The sequence below is a fragment of the Monodon monoceros genome, unplaced genomic scaffold, assembly GCF_005190385.1.
Source record: "Monodon monoceros isolate NGI ecotype Baffin Bay Population unplaced genomic scaffold, NGI_Narwhal_1 Super_Scaffold_17, whole genome shotgun sequence".
NCBI lineage: Eukaryota > Metazoa > Chordata > Mammalia > Artiodactyla > Monodontidae > Monodon > Monodon monoceros.
Genome location: NW_021703773.1, coordinates 4,748,525 through 4,772,206, shown reverse-complemented (window position 1 = coordinate 4,772,206; position 23,682 = coordinate 4,748,525). Strand labels below are relative to the sequence as shown.

At 35.4% G+C, this 23,682-nt stretch overlaps 1 protein-coding gene across 1 annotated transcript in view; it reads left to right on the top strand.

Annotated features, from left to right (window-relative positions):
- Nucleotides 1–23,682, top strand: part of LOC114897703 (disintegrin and metalloproteinase domain-containing protein 32-like) — a 174,416-nt gene that overhangs the window by 39,893 nt on the left and 110,841 nt on the right. The window contains exons 4-9 of the mRNA XM_029226723.1: nt 1,300–1,375; nt 4,393–4,469; nt 5,776–5,953; nt 14,487–14,555; nt 17,778–17,849; nt 18,283–18,449. Of these exons, the coding sequence (XP_029082556.1) occupies nt 1,300–1,375; nt 4,393–4,469; nt 5,776–5,953; nt 14,487–14,555; nt 17,778–17,849; nt 18,283–18,449 (639 nt within the window). The remainder of the gene's footprint in view (nt 1–1,299; nt 1,376–4,392; nt 4,470–5,775; nt 5,954–14,486; nt 14,556–17,777; nt 17,850–18,282; nt 18,450–23,682) is intronic.

The window sequence follows — 23,682 nt, the reverse complement described above, 5'->3', positions numbered from 1 at the left end:
AAGTGAAGAAGTGAGGATCCAGATGAAGGGACTTATAAAAGTAGACAAAAAGATATGAGGGAAACCAGAGGTAAATGGTATGATTGAAGTTGAAGAGTAGATGTTTTAAAGAAGGGGAGTGTGGTCAATAGTGTGTTAGAGTAGCTTTACGTGACTCAAACTGCTTTTTGGATTTAACAACAAGCAGGTCATTAGTAATCTCTATGGCAACTGTTTTAATGGAGGATTCCCAGCAGAAGCTAGACTGGGTGGTCTAGTTACATTGCATTGGATTGAGGAGTGAGCACCAGGTGAGAAAGCATAAGTAAAATAGCATAATAAGGACAGGGAATGATACCAGAGAAGGTTGAACTTAGACTTGTAGTTTCAACACCTATGTTCTGGTTAGTATGACTTTTACAGAATACTCTTCCACTTCATTATAGTAATATATATTTAATAGTAAAATTGAGAGAGAATGAAAGAATAGGGAATTCCCTGGTGACACAGTGGTTAAGAAACCGCTTGCCAGTGCAGGGAACACAGGTTCGAGCCCTGGTCCGGGAAGATCCCACATACTGCGGAGCAACTAAGCCCGTGCACCACAACTACCTAGCCTGCACTCTAGAGCCCGTGAGCCACAACTACTGAGCCCTCATGCCACAACTACTGAAGCCCACACACTTAGAGCCCGTGCTCCGCAACAAGAGAAGCCACCACAATGAGAAGACCACGCGCCGCAACGAAGAGTAGCCCCCGTTCGCTGCAACTAGAGAAAGCCCATGCGTAGCAACGAAGACCCAACACAGCCAAAAAAAATAAATAAATGAAGAAAAATTTAAAAGAAACGAATGAAAGAATAGAAAACTCTCATAATCCTACACCCATTTCGTATCTTTGTAAATTTTAAAATGCTTTTCTCTTGTCTTGTAGTCTCTTATTTTTTAAAGGAGTATAAGATAGGAAAATTATTTTGAGTAAATGCTTATTGCTTTGAATAAAGATTACATACAGGTCAAAAGAAGACACTACCTTTGTCAGGGATTGGCAAACTTTTTCCCTAAAGGCCCAGATAGTAAATATTTTAGGCCCTGAGGATGATAATATCTTTGTCAAAATGACTCAACTCTGCTGTTGTAGCGTGAAAGCTGCCATAAACCATATATAAGTGAATGGGTATGGCTGTGTTCAAATAGAATTTTATTTACAAATGCAGAAGGTAGGTCAGATTTGGCTTGAGGGATTTAAGTTTGCTGACTACTGCTTTGCATGTTTCAAAAAGAATAACTTAAAATTCTCTCATTCTTTTTTTATATTCAGATTTTTTTTAGCAGAGAATTTCATGGTTTATTTGTATAATCAAGGATCTGTGAATTCTCATTCTTCAAATATTCAGGTAAGATTTAAATTTTATATTTCGAAGATTTTTAAAACCCTTTTTACATTGAATACTTTCCTGATACAGAAGACTGTATTCACAGGGGATGTATTTAAGTGATCCACTTATGCCTCATTTCACCCATTATTAGGCTTTCTTGAAGTCTTGGTAAATTAAAGACAAACTAGATTGACTTACCTTCTACTCTCCCTAGAACATAGGCACAATTAAATTAATTAGTTTATATTTTGTTGAATAAATGAATATACATTAAATAATAAAATGAATATACATTAAATAATAAAATGAATATACATTAAATAATAAAATGAATATACATTAAATAATAAAATGAATATACATTAAATAAAAACAAGTACAAATCTTACTGAACCTGAAATCATAGATTGAAATCCTTTCCTTCTTTTTTAGTCCCTGTCTCATCCATCAATGAATCATATTGACTCTACCTTTCAAATTATGTACTAAGAATCCACCCTCTTCCTCTGTCTCTATCTGCTGATACCACTGTAAACATCATATCTAGTTTGGATTATTGCTGTAACTTCCGGAATAACCTCCCTGCTTCCACACCTTGCTCACCTCCTCAGTTAGTTCCCAACACGACAACCAGATCAATCCTATTAAAACCTGGTCAGATCATATCACTTCTCTGTTCAGAAGCCTCCATGGGATGATTTATCGTTCACAAAGTGAAAACCAAAGTCATTTTAGTATCCTACAGGCTTTACACAGTCTGGTTCTCTTTACTTCTATGACCTCATTTCCAGTTATTCTCTACCTTGCTTATTCTGTTCCAGTCGCCTGGGTTTCCTTGCTATTCTTCAAACATACCAGACATGTCCTCCTTTCAAGAAATTTTCACTTTCTATTTCTTCTGATCCAGGTGTTTGCTCTTTCCCAAGATACAATGTTTCTCTCCCTCATTTCCTTCAGGTCTTTGCTCAGAACCATCCTGTTAGTCCTTGACTAACCCCTATTTTAAATGGCACTCTTAACCTTATTACTCTCTTAACTTACCTGTTTTGTTTTTCTCCATAGTGGTTATCAATATATGATGTACCATATATTTTATCTATTTATTTTCTGTTTTTTCAGTGCAATATAATCTTCATTTCACCAGAGCTTTTGGTCTGTTTTATTCAATGATGCATCCCTAGTGCCTAGAAAAATGCCTGGCACATAGCATATAATAAAAATTTGTTGAATTATTGAAATATGTTACTTCACTTCTATTGGAAAGGACCATTACTTCCCTTTTATTGCTCCTTCCTTCTCCACATAGTTCTAACATAAAGGCATGTGTTAATAAGAAAACATACATTGATTTATACCAAAATTTATAGCACTATCTTGGAAATTATATAATTTTCCTATTTTGTCTGTGATGATGTTTGCTATGTCTCTGTGTTAATTGTACTGTGGTCAGAGACTGAACTTGGTGTGATTTCAGTCCTTTACAATTTGTTTTTGTGTTTCATGGCCCAGAATATGGTTTCATTTTGGTAAATGTTACATGTTCTTTAAAAAGAAAGTGTATTGGGCTTCCCTGGTGGCGCAGTGGTTGAGAGTCTGCCTGCCGATGCAGGGGACACGGGTTCGTGCCCCGGTCCGGGAGGATCCCACATGCCGCGGAGCGGCTGGGCCCGTGAGCCATGGCCGCTGAGCCTGCGCGTCCGGAGCCTGTGCTCCGCAACGGGAGAGGCCACAACAGTGAGAGGCCCGCGTACCGCAAAAAAAGAAAGTGTATTCAATGGAATATTACTTAACTATAAAAAAAGATGAAATAATGCCATTTGCAGCAACATAGATGGACCTAGAGATTATCATGTTAAGTGAAGTAAGACAAAGACTAATATCACATGATATCACTTACATGTGGAAACTAAAATAATTATCTAAATGAACTTATTTATAAAATGGAGATAGACTCACAGGCAGAAAACAAACTTATGGTTACCAGAAAGGATAGCGGCAGCTGGAGGGGGAGATAAATTGGGAGTTAGGGATTAACATATACACATGACTATGTATAAAATAGATAAACGACAGGGACCTACTGTACAACACACTATATTCAGTGTCTTGTGATAACCTATAATGGAAAAGGATCTGAAAAAGGATACATATATAGGTGTATGTATGTATAACTGAATCACTTTGATGTACACCTGAAGCTAACACACATTGTAAATTAACTACACTTCAATAAAAAAATCGTTAAAGAAAAGAACTCTGTGCAAAAAAAAGTATATTATATATAGTTTTTAAGTAGGGTTTTACCTATATTAGGTTAACATTCTGTTCAACTCTTCTACAGATTCGGAATGCTAGATTTATCAGTTACTGACAGAAATGTATGTGCTTAAAAATCTTTTAGTATGATTATGCATTTATTTTTATTCTTTCAGTTTTGGCTTTTTATAATTTGAAGCTATGTTATTAAATAAATACAAACTTGGAATATTTATATCTTCCTGGTGAATTGAAACTCATGTATCATTATGAAATGTCCCTCTTTATCTCTAGTAATGCTTCTTGCCTTAAAGTCTACATTTCCTGTATTAGTATCGCTTCAGAATCATCCATTTGGTTTGTGTTGGTGTGGTCTATCTTTTTCTAGCTCTTCAATCTTTTTGTGCCCTTAAATTTTAGATGTTTCTTTTTAGCAGAATATCAGAATTTAAAGGAAATCCATACTCACAATCTTTGTCTTTTAATTGATGACCTAAATTTATATATTGGAAAATAATTTTACCTAAAATATGGGATAAAACTTTGGAAGCAGGATGTAAAATAATAATCCCAAGTATTGATCTGAAAAGAGTAGTTAATATAGTGAAAGTGGCAAATATGGGGAGACTTTTTTTCTGAATGTCACTTTATTGATACTGATATAAACTGTATATAGCCTGTGAAAAATATTCAGAAAGTTCTATTAAGTATAAAAAGTTAAGAAATCATTAGAAAGTTTTGTCAACTCCTAGGTAACCACTTTATATTTTCCCCCCCAGACTCAGTGCTACTACCAAGGATATATTGAAGGATATCTGAATTCTGTTGTCACACTTAGCACGTGCTCTGGACTGAGGTTATGTATTTTTTTGTCGTTAATATGCAAACACCATGGTTATGATATTTGTCTGCAGAGAATTTGTTAGTTTATACTAAGTGTGGAGCTGGTAGAGGATTCCCATGTGGAGGTTATTCAGTGAATAATGATAATAATAATAATAATCTCTTCCTCTGAATATGTTTCTTCTCTGATTTCCCTTTACTTTCCCCACTGACCAGAGACATGTCTAACTTCTTGAAGGTTTAGATTTCCTGGTGTCTTTGCTCTGTATCTTGTTTCTTCTTTAGTACAGAAATGACAGTTGAACGTGTCTGACTATAGCAAGTTGGAAGAGCTAAGTTTTGGGTAGCTTATATTTTCAGCACATAGAGTATTTTTGATACCTACCATGTACCAGCTACTGGCCCAGTGTTTGGAGATGTAAAAATAAATAAACAAAGCATGCTGTTTCACAAAGGGAAATCATCTTCAGAGAGAGGAAGCACTTCTATATAAACAAATAAGTATTATTATGGTACTCATTTTTCTAGTAATATCACTATCTTAATCTCTCTAAGAACTGTAGGGTTTCCTCTTTAGTGCTTGGAGAGTTTTCCATTCTGTCAGGATATTCTTCACCTTCATTTTGTAGTGTAGGAGCCTTGTTTCCACAAACGAATTTTACTCAGTGCTTTTTACATGGAATTCTGAAATGTGTTTTTTAGAGAGTAGTCACTTGAACTGTTACCTGTATTCAAGAAAGAATACTTATAAAAGTTGTTTACTCTTTAAAATTTAGCTTTTAATTTCCTATTCGGACTAGGTACATAAACAAAATTCATAAATGCCTTCTTCTAATTACTGCTGAATTTTATTTTTATGAATAAAATTACTGATTATGTATCCTTTTTTTATGCAAGCAATGTAATCATTGCAGTGCAAAACAGAAAGAAATTTATACAGAGTTCTATTTGCTATTGCTTTCATTAAATTACTGGCGTCGGGGACGGGAGAATGACTTGATCACAGTAATGCTGTGTACTTGCTAGCAACTGATTACATAATTTGTGCTGCGTTTATAACTGTAAAGTACTTTAAATGGAAAGTTACTTTTTTGGATTGGGGAAGACCTTTTTTTATCTCTTCAGAGTCATCTCCAAAACATAAAGAGTTTGGGTCAAAATACTGAGCTCAAAAACATTCTGTATCTTTCTTCTCACTCTCCTCCTCCCCCTCCTTCTCCTCCTTCTTCTCCTCCTCCTCCTTTTTTTAGGAGTTCTGTCGGAGTTTTATGATATAGAATTAATTAAAAGCACTTAAATTTTTAACCTTAATTTTACAGAGGAATATTGCAGTTTGAAAATCTTTCTTATGGAATTGAGCCTCTGGAATCTGCAGTTGAATTTCAGCATCTTCTTTATAAATTAGGAAATGAAAACAATGAATTTGCAGTTCTTACTGAAAATAACCAAGACACAGAACAAAACCCAATGGACTATAATATTTTTATAAGTGAAAAAGTGAGTTATGTATGCTTTATTACTCTTTCAAGGCAGTTATTGCTTTTATTTACTTATTAATTTAATTTATTTTTTAACATCTTTATTGGAGTATAATTTTTTTACAATGGTGTGATAGTTTCTGCTGCATAACAAAGTGAATCAGCTGTATGTATACATATATCCCCATATCTCCTCCCTCTTGCGTCTCCCTCCCACACTCCATATCCCACCCCTCTAGTTGGTCACAAAGCACCGAGCTGATCTCCCTGTGCTATGTGGCTGCTTCCCACTAGCTATCTATTTTACATTAGGGAGTGTATATATGTCCGTGCCACTTTCTCACTTTGTCCCAGCTTACCCTTTCCCCTCCCCACATCCTCAAGTCCATTCTCTACATCTGCATCTTTATTCCTGTCCTGCCCTTAGGTTCTTCAGAACCTTTTTTTTTCTTTAGATTCCATATATATGTGTTAGCATACAGTATTTGTTTTTATCTTTCTGACTTACTTCACTTTGTATGACAGACTCTAAGTCCATCCACCTCACTACAAATAACTCAACTTCGTTTCTTTTTATGACTGAGTAATATTCCATTGTATATATGTGCCATATCTTCTTTATCCAGTAATCTGTTGATGGACACTTAGGTTGCCTCCATGTCCTGGCTATTGTAAATAGAGCTGCAATGAACATTGTGGTACATGAGTCTTTTTGAATTATGGTTTTCTCAGGGTATATGCCTAGTAGTGGGATTGCTGGTTCGTATGGTAGTTCTGTTTTTAGTTTTTAAAGGAACCTCTATAGTGTTCTCCATAGTGGCTGTATCAATTTACACTCCCACTAACAGTGCAAGAGGGTTCCCTTTTCTCCACACCCTCTCCAGCATTTATTGTTTGTAGATTTTTTGATGATGGCCATTCTGACTGGTGTTAGGTGATATACCTCACTGTAGTTTTGATTTGCGTTTCTCTAATGATCAGTGATGTTGAGCATCCTTTCATGTGTTTGTTGACAATCTGTATATCTTCTTTGGAGAAACGTCTGTTTAGGTCTTCTGCCCACTTTTGAATTGGGTTGTTTGTTTTTTTGATATTGAGCTGCATGAGCCGCTGGTAAATTTTGGAGATTAATCTTTGGCAGTTGCTTCATTTGCAAATATTTTCTCCCATTCTGAGGGTTCTCTTTTCATCTTGTTTATGGTTTGCTTTGCTGTGCAAAAGCTTTTAAGTTTCATTAGGTCCCATTTGTTTATTGTTGTTTTTATTTCCATTCCTCTAGGAGGTGGGTCAAAAAGGATCTTGCTGTGATTTATGTCATAGATTGTTCTGCCTATGTTTTCCTCTAAGAGTTTTATAGTGTCTGGCCTTGCATTTAGGTCTTTAATCAATTTTGAGTTTATTTTTGTGTATGGTGTTATGGAGAGTTCTAATGTCATTCTTTTACCTGGAGCTGTCCATTTTTCCCAGCACCACTTTTTTTTTTTTTTTTTGTGGTACGCGGGCCTCTCACTGTTGTGGCCTCTCCCGTTGCGGAGCACAGGCTCTGGACGCGCAGGCTCAGGGGCCATGGCGCGCAGGCTCAGGGGCCATGGCTCACAGGCCCAGCCGCTCCGCGGCATGTGGGATCCTCCTGGACCGGGGCACGAACCCGCGTCCCCTGCATCGGCAGGCGGACTCTCAACCACTGCGCCACCAGGGAAGCCCCCAGCACCACTTATTGAAGGGGCTGTCTTTTCTCCATTATATATTCTTGCCTCCTTTATCAAAAATAAGGTGACCATATGTGCGTGGGTTTATTTCTGGACTTTCTATCCTGTTTCATTGATCTGTATTTCTGTTTTTGTGCCAGTGCCATACTATCTTGATTACAGTAGCTTTGTAGTATAGTCTGAAGTCAGGGAGCATGATTCCTCCAGCTCCATTTTTCTTTCTCAAGACTACTTTGGCTATTTGGGGTCTTTTGTGTTTCCATACAAATTGTGAAGTTTTTAGTTCTAGTTCTGTGAAAAATGCCATTGGTAGTTTGATAGGGATTGCATTGAATCTGTAGATTACTTTGTATAGTATAGTCATTTTCACAGTGTTGATTCTTCCAATCCAAGAACATGGTATATCTCTCCATCTGTTGGTATCATCTTTAATTTCTTTCAACAGTCTCTTATAGTTTTCTGCATACAGGTCTTTTGTCTCCTTAGGTAGGTTTATTCCTAGATATTTTATTATTTTTGTTGCAATGCTAAATGGTAATGTTTCCTTAATTTGTCTTTCAGATTTTTCATCACCAGTGTATAGGAATGCAAGAGAATTCTGTGCATTAATTTTGTATCCTGCTACATTACCAAATTCATTGATCAGCTCTAGTAGTTTTCTGGTAGCATCTTTAGGATTCTCTACGTATAGTATCATGTCATCTGCAAACAGTGACAGCTTTACTTCTTCTTTTCCAACTTGGATTCCTTTTATTTCGTTTTCTTCTCTGATTGCTGTGGCTAAAACTTCCAAAACTATGTTGAATAATAGTGGTGAGAGTGGGCAACCTTGTCTTGTTCCTGATCTTAGAGGAAATGGTTTCAATTTTTCACCATTGAGAACGATGTTGGCTGTGGGTTTGTCATATATGGCCTTTACTATGTGGAGGTAAGTTCCCTGTATGCCTACTTTCTGGAGGGTTTTTATCATAAATGGGTGTTGAATTTTGTCAAAAGCTTTTTCTGTATCTATTGAGATGATTATATGGTTTGACTCCTTCAATTTGTTAATATGGTTTATCACATTGATTGATTTGTGTATATTGAAGTAGCCTTGCATTCCTGGGATAAACCCCACTTGATCATGGTATATGATCCTTTTAATGTTCTGTTGGATTCTGTTTGCTAGTATTTTGTTGAGGATTTTTGCATCTATGTTCCTCAGTGATATTGGCCTGTAGTTTTCTTTCTTTGTGACATCTTTGTCTGGTTTTGGTATCAGGGTGATGGTGGCCTCGTAGAATGAGTTTGGGAGTGTTCCTCCCTCTGCTATATTTTGGAAGAGTTTGAGAAGGATAGGTGTTAGCTCTTCTCTAAATGTTTGATAGAATTCACCTGTGAAGCTATCTAGTCCTGGGCTTTTGTTTGTTGGAAGATTTTTAATCACAGTCTCAATTTCAGTGCTTGTGATTGGTCTGTTTATATTTTCTATTTCTTCCTGGTTCAGTCTCAGAAGGTTGTGCTTTTTAAATATTCGTCCATTTTTTCCAGGTTGTCCATTTTATCGGCATATAGTTGCCTGTAGTAATCTTCATGATCCTTTGTATTTCTGCAGTGTCAGTTTTTACTTCTCCTTTTTCATTTCTAGTTCTATTGATTTGAGTCTTTCTCTTTTTTTCTTGATGAGTCTGGCCAATGGTTTATCAATTTTGTTTATCTTCTCAAAGAACCAGCTTTTAGTTTTATTGATCTTTGCTATCGTTTCCTTCATTTCTTTTTCATTTATTTCTGATCTGATCTTTATGATTTCTTTCCTTCTGCTAACTTTAGGTTTTTTTTGTTCTTCGTTCTCTAATTGATTTAGATGTAAGGTTAAGTCGTTTATTTGAGATGTTTCTTGTTTCTTGAGGTAGGATTGTATTGCTATAAAATTCCATCTTAGAACTGCTTTTGCTGCATTCCATAGGTTTTGGGTCATCGTGTCTTCATTGTCATTTGGTTCTAGGTATTTTTTGATTTCCTCAGTGATCTCTTGGTTATTTAGTAGTGTATTGTTTTAGCCTCCATCTGTTTGTATTTTTTTACAGATTTTTCCCTGTAATTGATATCTCATCTTATAGCATTGTGGTTGGAAAAGATAATTGATATGATTTCAATTTTCTTAAATTTCCCAAAGCTTGATTTGTGACCCAGGATATGATCTATCATGGAAAATGTTCCATGAGCACTTGAGAAGAAAGGGTATTCTGTTGTTTTTGGGTAGAATGTCCTATAAATATCAATTAAGTCCATCTTGTTTAATGTATCATTTAAAGCTTGTGTTTCCTTATTTATTTTCATTTTGGATGATCTGTCCATTGGTGAAAGTGGGGTGTTAAAGTCCCCTACTATGACTCTATTACTGTCTATTTCCCTTTTTATGGCTGTTAGCATTTGCCTTATGTATTGAGGTGGCAGCTTGCCAAGAACCATCTCTTCAATTGCTTCAAGTCCTGTTGGTCTCATAAATGCAAGCCCCCTAGCCACCAGAGCCAGGCATTGAAGGAGCATTCCCTAGGTGGTAGCTGCAGAAACTGGGGCACTTGTTTTAAAAACTAGGGCATCAATTGCATGTAAAATTCCCTTGCAGGAAAAACTGGATCTCTGGAGGGTAGCAGAGGGAGTTCTTGAAGATAGCACTCACCCTCTGAGGTGTCTGGAAAGCATGACACTTAGCCCATAGATGTGTGTTTAATTAGAAGTCTGCCTCTCAGGCTGCAGCCATGATGATTAGCTAATAGCCCTCTGTAACAGAAAGACTGAGGTCTTGGATCTTTTGCCTCTTGCTGGCTGGGGCCTGGTAGCTGTTTAAGAACTCTTTCTCTGTTAGCTACTGTCCTATGGGACCCACAAGTATAAGCCCCACTGGCTGCCAGAGCCAGGTGATGTAGAGGTATTCCTGGGTAGCTGCCATAAAAATTGGAGTGCCTAACAGGGGTATGAGCTCCTTTATGATCATTACAATCTCATGCGATTAGGAATGCAAGCTCCTTTGGCTTCCAGAGTCAGGCAGTCAAGTAATGTCCCCAGGGAGTCAGCTGCAACGATCGGTGCACCGGATGCATGTAAAAGCTCTCTTCTGGGAGATATATTGCTCTGGAGCATGGACAAGGGAAAGCACGAAGATGGTACCTGCAGGTCTTCATCACTGGATGTGGGTGCTAATTAGATGCCTGCCTCTCAGGCTGACACCTTAATATAAGCAAGGGAATTTCCTTTACTTTAAGTCTGGGCATGACTAGCTCCCTCTGAGCTGGGCCCTACAGAAGGTAAGTCCAAGTGCCTGGGCCCTTGTTGACCTGGTTGCCAGAATGACACAATCTTGTGAGTCTGGGGACTCAAGCCCCATTGGTTTCCAAAGTTCCATGTTTTGGGGGCTTGTCTCTCAGGTGCGGCTCCTAAAAGTTGTGGTACCCAATGTGAGGTTCAAACCCTTCACTCCTCAGACAGAAGCTCCAGGTTTAGAATTTTCTCCAGGTTGTGGGTCATAGCACTGAGGGTGGCATTTACGGTAAGAGTGTGTCTCAGTACATCCTACCTGATTCACCGTGCTTTTCTTCTCATTTTCCTGATGTATAGTTACCACTCAGCCAGACTTTAGGTTTTTTAAAAGAGGAAATTGTTCTGTATGTAGTTATAGACTCAATAGGTCTTTGGGAGGAGTTGATTTCAGGATCTTCATATTTTGCCATCTTGAACTGGAATTCACATTAAATTTTTCCAAGAAAACATGAAATAATAACGCTCACCAGAAAGATAAATATATAGCAAAGGGAGTGGATTAATCAGTTACAAAGCTACTATGAAGGTTAAAAGACGAAAGTAGTAAAACTAGTAATAGCTATGATTACAATAATTAGTTAAGGGGTACACAAGATAAAAGAGATAAAATATGACATAAAAACATAAAATGTGGCAGGGAGTAAAAATGTTGAGCTTTTTCAAAAAACTTAAGTTGTTGTCAACTTACAATAGACATATATAAGTTATTTGTAAGCTTCATGGCTTACAAATAGCAAAAACCTATAGTAAATACACAAACAATAAAAAGAAAGTAATATATTACTAAAGAAAGTCATCAAACCACAAAGGAAGAGAGCAAGAGAAGAAGAAACAAACAGCCAGTAAACAATAAAATGGCAATAATTACTTTTAAATTTTATTTGAGTTCTCTCATTTCTCTACCTATCAGTAATTACTTTAAATGTAAATTGACTGAGTTCTCCAGTCAACAGACATAGAGTGGCTATGTGGATTAAAAAAACAAGACCCATCTGTATGCTACCTACAAGAGACTTTTGATATAAGGACACACGGAGACTGAGAGTGAAGTGATGGAAAAAGATTTCCAAGCTAATGGAAACCAAAAGAAAGCTGGAGTAGCTATAATTATATCAGACAAAATAGGTGTAAAAAAAAAAAGATTGTAATAAGAGACATGGATGGGTGTCACATAACGATATAGGGGTCAATTTAACAAGAAGATATAACATTTGTAAGTATTTATGTACCCAACATAGGATAACCTAAATATATAAAGCAAATATTAACTGACCTAAAGGGAGAAATAGACAGCAATACAATAATAGTAGGGAATTTTAATATCCCACTTAAATCAATGGATAGATCATCCAGACAGAAAATCAATAAGGAAACATTGGCCTTAAATGACACATTGGAATGATGGACTTAACAGATATATACAGAATACTCCATGTAAAAGCAACAGAATACACATTCTTCTGAAGCTCTCATGGAACATTTTCCACGAGAGATCATGTTAGGCCACAAAACAATCTTAATAAATTTAAGAGGATTGATAACATATGAAGCATGTTTATTGACCACAGTGGTATGAAACTGGAAATTATTTACGTGAAGAAATCTGGATAATTCACAAATATGTGAAGTTTAAACAGTATGCTACTGAACAACAAATGGGCCAAAGAAAAATCAAAGGAGAAATTTTAAAAAATACCTTGAGACAAAAGAAATTGGAAATAGCATATACCAAAAATTTGTGGGATGCAGCAAAAGTAGTTCTATGATGGAAGTTCTTAGCGATAAATGGCCTACCTCAAGAAACAAGAAAAGTCACTAATAACCTAACTTTATACCTCAAGGAACTAGAAAAAGAACAAATGAAACCCAGGATTAGCAGAAGGGAGGACATAACAAATGTAGGGCAGAAATAAATGAAACAGCTTCCAAAAGGACAATAGAGAAGGTCAGTGAAGCTGAGAGCTGGTTCTTTGAAAAAATAAAATTGACAAACCTTTAGCTAGACTCACCCAGAGAAAAAGAGAAATCATAAAATAAAAAATGAAGGAGATGTTACAACTGATCCCACAGAAATATAGACTACTAGGAAGAATTATATGTTAACAAATTAGGCAACCTGGGGAAGGAAAACTTGGGAGTTTGGGGTTAACATATATACACAACAATATATGAAACAGATAACCAACAAGAACCTACTATATAGCACAGGGAACTATACTCAATATTTTGTAATAACCTATAAGGGAAAAGAATCTGAAAAGGAATACATATATATTATATGTCATATATATTAAATATATATATATATATGAATCACTTTGCTGTACACCTAAAAGTAACACAACATTGTCAATCAACTATACTTCAATTTAAAAAAATTAGGCAACCCAGAAGAAATGGATAAATTTCTAGAAACACCTAACCTACCAAGACTGAATTATGGTGAAATAGATAATCTGAATAGACCAATTACTGGTAAGCGGATTTAATCAGTAGTCAAAAATATGCTAACAGACAAAAGTCCAAGACCAGACTTATACAATTCACTGGTGAATTGTACCAAACATTTAAAGAATAATTAATACCAATCCTCAAACTCCTTTTCCAAAGAATAGATGAAGGGGGAACACTTCCAAATTCATTTTACAAGGCCAGCATACCCTGATACCAAACCCCAGACAAAGATACCACAAAAAAGAAAAGAAAAGAAAAGAAAATTACTGGCTAATATCCCTGATGACCATAGATGCAAAAATATTTAAAAAGATAATAGCAAACCAAATTCAACATTAAAACATTAAAAGGAAAAAAAACATTAAAGAATCATACACCATGCTGAAGTGGGGTTTATTGCAAGGATGAAAAAATGGTTCAACATCAGCAAATCAATCAATGTGATATACCACATTAACAAAATGAAGGATAAAAATCATGATCATCTAAATAGATGCAGAAAAAGCATTTGAAAACATTCAGCATCCATGTATAATAAAAACTCAACAAAGTGGATACAGAGGGAACATACTTCAACATAATAAAGACCATATATGACATGCCCACAGCTAACATTATACTCAACGGTGAAAAGCTGAAAGCATTTCCTCTAAGATCAGGAACATGTCAAGGATGCCTACTTTCGCCACTTTTATTCAACAAAGAATTGGAAGTTCTCACCACAGTAATTGGGTAATAAAACGAAATGACATGCATTCAAATTGAAAGGAAGAAGTAAAACTGTCACTACTTGCAGATGACATGATATTATATATAGAACATCCTAACTACTCCATAAAAAGCTTATGGAGTACACACACACACAAGATAAAAGCAAATGGTAACTATGTGAGAGTGGATATGTTAATTAGCTTGATTGTGGCAGTTATTTCACATTGTGTATGTATATCAAAGCATCAAGTCTTATAGCTTAAGTATATATATATATATATATTTCAACTATGACTCAGTAAAGGTGGAAAAATATTTTCAAAGTTCAGAATAAACAATTTGTGAAAGTTTTTAAATACTGCTATTCTTTCTTTCTAGCCAGAATCAGCTGTTCCAGATTTAATTCCTCTTTATCTAGAAATGCATATCGTGGTGGACAAAGTTTTGGTATGTGTTTTGCTTTTTCTTTGCTTTTGAATATTTGATATGAATGTATGATTATCCCTAACTAGAAAGGAACTGAAAGATTCCAATCTTCTTACTTCCATGTCACTCCTAGAGAACAGTGAAGATGTCTTCTATTTGAAGAATCAAATATTCAAAATTACATTAGTTCTATCAGAAATGTTTTATTTGAAATCTTTACATAACAAACCTGCATAACAAAATGATTTTTTTTTTTTTTTGCTGGTACTTCACATCTTTAGGTCCTCTCTCAATCCACAAAAATTTTTAATGGTAATTTTTTAAAGTGAAATTCTCTAAGCTTTAATTCTTGTTTTAGGGTACTTGAAGAGCAGCATGTAGTCTAGAGAATCTTTTTCCCTATAAGATATTTATTGGCACAGCAATGATGATAGCATAACTACTTATGATAACTGCTTACATTAAAATGTCAAGATTTTTTTAGTGGTTTTTAATGGTGCAACTGTTTGAGTCTGTTGACTCAAGTCTGATTGAGTCTAGTCTAAAGGCACCTCTAGATTCCTTATTCCCATAAACAATTTGAGGATCTCTGAACTTCAGACCCTTGAGGTGATAACTCAGTTTGTACTCAATTGGGTGTGGTTTTATTTCTCCTATATTTCAAAGATTTCAGAAAACAGGGATAAAGTATACTTTCCAGGTTTTGTTTTGAAGATAAGTATTTGATTGTCACGTCTATGGAATACTACAGAGAATGTGAATTTCCCTTTCTATTCATAGGATTGTAGAGCTTGTCAGGAAGCCAGAGTTGAGGGTCAGAGACAGGAGATATTTGGAGAAGGATATTAAAATACTTGACTTATTAGAGTATTAGGGAAAAGGGCAAAGGGAACATTTAAGAGAAAGTTGAGATATTTCTAGTAAAGATGACTAGATTTCCAGGGAATATTTGGGTTTATGAAAATTATTTTGTTTCAGGATTACGTTACAGATTTTGAGAGTTGTTTTAAAAGCTTCTTGTCCAAACTGCCAGGTTTGTCAGCCATATAATGCTCATTAAACATCTCTTTTTTATGTTCTTACAAATATTTATGTTTATGTATTCTTTAATAAAACAAACATTGAGCCAGTATGACATCTGTGTTACTAGATATTGGGCATATAAAGAAGAATAGTGATGTCTTCAATCACTTCACAAATTTTAAATCCACAGTTGTAGCCTAGTGAATTCAGTGCCAGATTGAGGGAAGATTATGGTACTATGAAAACACAGTGCATTAATAGAGAAAGACATGGAGACACACAGCTGTAACCTGAGGTATTGTAAGAGCATGTAAGTAGGTGTTTTAACATGTAGGTTTTATTATTATTCAGGTATGCTGATGCCAACAGATCAGGAGATGATTACTATTGGAAAGTTAGTTTGTTATTCACAGTTCCCAGGAGGAAAGGGCATACCACATCATGCCACATGGAGAAGCACCAGAGTAGGTCAGGAGACAGAGGGAGCAATAGGAAAACACGGCAGGAGCCTTTATTGTGATTTCTGTGGGAAGGAACAGCAAAACAAGGTAAACAGGTTTAGCATTGGCTAACTTGAAAATTTGCAGTGGGTTCGGGAGAATAGAGGTTGTTTCACAATTTTTGGTACCTTGCCCTTGGATGATTAGGGCAGGGGAATTGGAGTGTGAGAACCTGGTAAAGGAGATGGTTGCAGGCTGGGCTCTGCCTTGGTTGGTTTGGGCAATGGGGGGAGGATGGGGCCAGGGAAGACTCAGTGCGAAACCTTTCTTTGCAAGGGTGCATAAATATGAGAGATTGTTCTTTTCAGATCATTTTAAGAAGTTTAGTATGATTAATATACAGTGTTGAAGAAGGGAAAGGGAAAGAGATGAATTGAAGAATTGACATGATATTTGGATTTTATCCTAAAGGTAATAGAGAGTCAATGAAAGATTTTAAGCAGGGTAATGATGTGTTCATATTTACATTTAGAATCATTTCTGCAATAGCATAGGGACAGGAATGCTGGTGTAAAAATTGGAGTAAGATAAAGCATTTAAGAGACTATTCCAGTAATCAAGGTGAAGTTTTACAAATTGTGTTAGGAATAGACAGGAAAGGACAATTTTAAATGTTACTAATGAGGGTGAATTAGAAGAACTTGTAAATTGATTTGATTTATTCATTCATTTAATAATATATTAAGCATCACCTAGATGCCAGTTACTGTTCTATTTATTGAGGATAGAGCAGTGAACAAAACAGAACAAGTTTTGCTGTCACAGAACATATAGTATAATGAATGTGGGAGGTCATAAATGATAGTAGCATTCACTAAAGAAGTGGAAATCTAAGTGGGAGCATATTTTTGAGGGAGGATAATGAGTGTAGTTTTGGATATGTTTAACTTGAGGGTCCTGTGTAATATCCAAGGGATAATGTACTTTAGAGAGTTTTTTTATAGATAAGGAATTTAACATTGACACATTCTTCAGAGCTGATTCAGATTTCAGCCATTATATATACACTCATTTGTGTGTATGTATGTGTGTGTGGTTTTATGTGGTAGTATCACATATGTAGCCATTCATAACTACCACCGCCACGACGAATACACTGAACAAATACCATCACAAGACTCTCTGTGTTATCCCTTTGGAGTCACGCACATCTCTCCCCACTTCCTTACTTCTCGACCTCTGGTAATCACTCATCTATTCTCCATCTGTGATTTCAGGAATATTGCATAAACGTTATCATATAGTATGTATCCTTTTGAGATTTGTTTATACTTAGCATAATTTTCATGAGGTTTACCCAGGCTGTTTCATATATCAACAGTTCAGTTACTTTTTATTACTGAATCGTATTCCGTGTTATGAATGTACCACAGTTTGTTTAACCTTTTAACCATTGAATGACATAGGAGTTGTTTCCACTCATGTATGGGTTTTTCTGAGCATCAGTTTTTACTTCTTTAAGATAAATGTCCAGGAGTGCAACTTCTAGGTCCATTATTTGTTTTGAAAGAAGTTGCCAAGCTATCTTTCAGAGTGGCTATACAATGTTACATACTAGCATGTGTGAGTGATCCAATTTATATTCCTATTTTAATTGTTACTGTCTTATTTTGAAGTGTTCTAACCCCAAAGCAGCCTCAACCTGAGAGAGTAGATGGAGAGTAAATCCCAAACATATTACATAACAAATGATATTTAAATGTTAAATTCTGTTTTTCAGTATGATTACCTGGGCTCTGATAGCATGATGGTAACAAATAAAGTCATCGAAATTATTGGCCTTGTAAATTCGGTAAGTATTTTCCTTTTCATACTAGTTAGGAAAATTCATACTAGTTTTGAAATTATAATTTGCATTGACTTGACATGGCATTTCTTTTTTTAAAAAATTTATTTATTTTATTTATTTATTTTTGGCTGCATTGGGTCTTTGTTGCTGTGCGCGGGCTTTCTCTAGTTGTGGTGAGTGGGGGCTACTCTTCGTTGCGGTGCGCGGGCTTCTCATTGCAGTGGCTTCTCTTGTTGCAGAGCATGGGCTCTAGGCGCGCAGGCTTCAGTAGTTGTGGCGCATGGACTGAGTTGCTCCGCGGCTGACGTGGCATTTCTGAATAAAGTTATCCATATAAATTGAGGGTGGATTTGTCAAAAGATTGAATTAATTTCTTGGTTATTATAAAATAACATAAAAATTATTTTTTTCATGTATTTATCTCTTCTGTTTTTAGATGTTTGCGCCATTTAAAATTACTATTGTGCTGTCATCTTTGGAATTGTGGTCAGATAAAAATAAGATCTCTACTGTTGGTGAGGCAGATGAATTATTGCATACGTTTTTAGAATGGAAAAAGTCTTATCTTACCCTAAGACCTCATGATATTGCATATCTATTCATGTAAGTATAATGTTTCAGTCTTCTTAGAAATCAAAGATTTGTGATATTGATGTAGCTTAAATTAGGGAATTGTTGTTCATTTCTGACTATTCATACTTTGATTATCACGCACTCAGTCAGACCTCATGCTCTCTTTCTGGTTGTCAGACAATAAAAGAAGATTGCTAAAATTTATTTCTGTGCTTATCAACATTTACTGTTGAGGAGATTGATATTTCAGGAAGTTAAACCAACTAAGGACTCTTGATGGTGTGTCTAGGTTTTGAATCCACAGTTTGTAACTCCAGAGCCCATAATCTAAATCATTACATAAAGAGATGGGATTTATCTTGTGAAGATTATATCTTTGTTATGAGTTTTGATCAAAGCCTTGGTAAAGTAGGTTAAAATATTTTATCCTACTGAATTTTCTGCATTATTTTTAAATGTTAGTTTTCCATCAATTATAACTGTATACTTATAATTTTATTCATATAAAATTTACCAGCAATTATGATCAGCATGTCTTTCAATAAATCTGCATATACATATTTTTAAGTTGGCATGATAACATCAATATTTCCAGTTTATAATAGGGTCTAAAAATTGTGTGTAGTTTATTTAACTAGTTCTTTAATAATTGGTACTTGGCTTGATTCCAATATTTTATTATTTTAAAAAATCCTACAGTGAAAAAAACCTTACGTGTGTCATTTATATATGTGCATGTGTATCTACAAGGCAGATTCCCAGGAGTGATATTTCTAGGTAGTATAATTCTAATTTTGATAGCTAATACCAGATTTTGGCACTGATTTTAGTGCTTTGCACACTTATCAATAACGTATGAGAAGGGTCTTTTTCCCCACAGTCTAGCCAACAAAGTGTATGGTCAAGTTTTTCTTCACCTTTGGTACCTGAGAAATGGTATCTTTGGTATAGTTTTAATTTTCATTTCTTTTTCATGAGCCTGATGGTAGATAGCTAGATATCTAGATAGATAGGGATAGATGCATTTAGATATCAATTTCAACACAGATATAGATAAAAAGATCAGTTTCTTTGCATTACAATGAGAAGTAGTTTTCTTTCTTAATTTGTCTTTTGGCTTGGCTTCTTGTGTGTGTGTATTTTTTAACTGCCATACAAAATACTTTTATTTTTAAGGCAGGATTCATCAGGCTTTTATTTGATGGTTTCTAGAGTTTGAGTCAGAATTAGAAAGGCCTTCCCACTTCATGGGTATGAGGGAAGTTTTAAATTTATTTTCCATGGAAATTTTAGAATCAACCTGTCTAGCTCCTATTTTTTAAGACTATGTTAAATTTATAAATTGAGCTATAGAGAACTGTTTAGTCTTCAGATCTCACATTTTGTCTTGCCAGTTTTTGGTCATTCAGAAGTTAATTTCTCATAGGTTTTATACATTTATTGATAACTTTTCTTAGGTATATTGTCTTTCTGGTTGCTGTTGTAAATATGTCTTCTATCTGCTAACTATATATTGTTTTTGTTTGTAAAATTACCTTAGTTTCATATTGATTTTATATCCTATTACCTTACTAAATTTCTTTGTTTTTAATCATTCTTAAGTCTATTACATTGGTTTTTTCACTCATATAATTATACCATCTGCAAATACAGGTAGTTTTATCTCTTTCTATTTAATTTTATATTTTCAGTTTCTTTCTCTGTTCTTATTGCTTTGGCTAGTCTAATACAGTTTTAACTAGTAGTAGTAATAATGGTAACATGGGTCATGTCTTTTTTCTTCTTTACTTTAGGGAATGTTACCTCATTGAGTAATACTTTTTAGCTTTGGGGGCTAAAATGTAGGTTTGGCTCTGTGTGTGTGCACAGGCATGTTTTAGAATTTGAATAATAGTAGGGCAATATTCATAGATTCATACTATACCAACAATTTGAAAAATAATCTTTCAGGGACTTCCTTGGCAGTACAGTGATTAATATTTCTCCTTCCAGTGCAGGGGTTGTGGGTTTGATCCCTGGTCGGGGAGCTAAGATCCCACATGCCTCAGGGCCAAAACACCAAAACATAAAACAGAAGCAATATTTTAACGAATTCAATAAAGACTTTAAAAATGGTCCACATCAAAAAATCTTAAAAAAAAGAAAGAAAAATAATCTTTCAGCTTTTATAGGGATGACATAAGATATTCTTATTGGCATTCAACAGAAATAATTATAGTGATATATTTCCTAATCTTGAACCATCTTGCATTCCTAGAATAAATCTCAATTTTGACATGATGTATTATCCTTTTAATAGGATGTTGAAATTTGATACAGTAATAAGTGAAATTGGTGAGAGAATTTATCCCATTAGAAATGTAGAAATTATGGTACAGTCAGACTCCTTGAACTTGAGTAATACCCCTTCTTGATCCCTTGATGTTATTTTAATGCATCAACATACTTTGCATATGAGTAATGTCCTAGAATAAATACTATAAAATTATGATAAATAACAGTAATTATCTATTATTTTCTGGTCTTTGTACTCCAGAAATTTGTACTCCAGAAATTTATAATCTGGTTTAGGCCCTACAGTAGGAACAATGAACATAGCAAGCTTAATTTTTTAACCTTTTACAATCTGTCCTTTTTTCAACAATTGTTTATTGAGATAATATTGCATAGTGATTCAAATTTAAACTCTGGAGGCCAACTGCCTGCATTTAACTTCAGCCCTGTCACCTAGGGCAATTGATGCTCTCTGCCTCAGTTTCCCTCTATTTGCTTTTATTAGTTTTATTCTTTTACAGCTTTATTGAGGTATAATTGACAAATAAAAGTTATACATATTTAAGGAGTACAATGTGATATTTGATATATGTATACATTGTGAAATCATAAGCTAATTAACATATACACCACCTCACATAGTTAACATTCTTTGGTGTGCGGCGAGAAATCTTAAGATCTTCTCTAGCAAATTCACATAGACAATGCAGTATTATTAACTATAATCATCATGCTGTACCTTAGACCTCCAGGACTTATTCAGCCTACATAATTGAAACTGTACCTTTGACCATCTCCCCATTTCCTCCATCTCCCAACCCCTGGCAACCACTATTCAACTCGCTGCTTTTATGATTGGATTATTTTAGATTCCACACATAAGTGTGATCATACAGTACTTGCCTTTTTATGTCTGGCTTATTTCGCTTAGCATAATGTCCTTCAGTTTTATCCATGTTGTAAATGTCAGGATTTCCTTCTTTCTTGAGGCTGAATTATATTCCACTGTATATGTACATCACATTTTCTTTATCCATTCATCTCTCAGTGGACGTTTAAAAAGTGGGCCTCTTTGGCATCATCTTGCATGGCTGGCAGTATTCACTATCCTCTCACCTTCCCTTGGGAGAAATCATGGCTGAAGGCAGCTCTTTCGGCACTGAGCTGTGCTGCCTTGGGGGAATGGTGACATGGGTAAAGTGAAACGGTTTTTACCTTCTTCAATGTGTCTGTTCTTGGATTTTTTGCTCCAGTGTGGCATGGGACCTTTCCTTGGGTCTTGGGCCACATCTGTGGGTGTTTGTCAAAATTGTTGTTTCTGTGGAGAGGTGAGGGCTAAAAAACTCCTATTCTGCCATCTTGCTGATGTCACTCCAGAAGATTAATGTTGGTACATTATCTCTACTTGTTTATAGTTTACAGGAGGAAGAAACAATGAGAGTGAGAGCAAGAGCAAGAGTGAGAGAGAGACTCAAAGTAACATATAACAAAAGGGCCAAGTTAAAGACGTGCTACTCAAAGTAGAAGTGAGAAGGCAGATTGAGGAATTTTAAAAAAATATTTATTGTTTTTACTTAATATAATTAATTTTAAAAAAATTTTGGGCTGTGATGGGTCTTAGTTGCGGCACTTGGGATGCTCGTTGCAGTGTGCGGGCTTCTCTCTAGTTGTGGTATGCTGACTTACTTGCCCCGTGACATGTGTGATCTTAGTTCCCCAACCGGAGATCGAACCCTCATGCCCTGCATTGGAAGGCAGATTCTTTACCACTGGACCACCAGGAAGTCCCAGGAATGTTTAAATTCAGTGAAAGGAGGTGGAAAGCACTCCAGGTTATGGAAACAATATGCCTAGAGACATGGGACTAAATAATAGTTCTTTTCAAAGAGTATGGAATTCATAGTTATAACTGGAGCTGAACCTCTTGAGGAGGGGAGGGATACAAGAAAAGTTGAAGAAGTAAAACAGTAAATCTTGATAACTGATTTGATGTGGAGACTGGGTGGCCGTATTAAGTAAAAAATAGCTATTATTGAATCCAGCTCATCAGAAGTATGCATAGAGTTAGGGGGAAAGTCTTATCTATTGGGAGAACTATCTTGAATGAAGAAAGAGTGTAAACAATACTTTCATATTGGAATGTAAACCCAAAGTTGGGTGTTAAAGGCGAATACTTGGAAACAAGTGCTTACGTATAAACAATATCAGCGAGGCAGAATAAGGGAGCAGTGCAACTGTGAAGTGCAGTGCAGTTGAGACTGAGGAGGCATTTCAAATTGAGAATTGTGTACCAAGCTTTTTTACACACGTCTTGGAATGTTCGTTTTGGCTGGGGCTCTAAAGATGGCAGAATATGTTTGGAGCATCTATATCTTAGTGGTTGAGAGTATGGCTCTGCATTCAAACTGTCCAAGGTCATATCCTTCAGCAGCACTTATCTGTGCTGCCCTGAGCAAGTTACTTGTACTTCCCATCTGATGTTTGATTTGTTCAGCGGGGAAAAAATAGTATCTAATTCACTGGCTGGATTTGAGGATTAAATAGAATCGTTTATGTAAATCCATGAGAATAGTGCTATTATTATATGGCAGTTTATATGGACTCTTCTTCTCAAAGCAGAAAAAAATAATGGTAAGTTGTAGAACAATAAAATCATTCCAGTGAGAAAATGGTGAGCTTTTCTACATTTGAGTGAAAACTTTTAATCCATACATTAAAACTATTTTTCATTGTAATTCAGCAAAATGCTTTTGATTGAAATGTTTGATCAAGGCTTTAGTAACCCTAACCAAACGTCACAAGAACAGTAAAGTCATCAATAACTTGGATCCATTGGATACGTTTTAGAAACCCAGATTGCTTAATCTCATTTAATGAAGACTATTTTACAAATTTGAAGCAGTTTAATACATACGGAAAGATTGTACTTCAATTTGCTTCAGGCTAGAAATTTATGAACTACAGACAAATTACTAGCAGGAGTTATCAC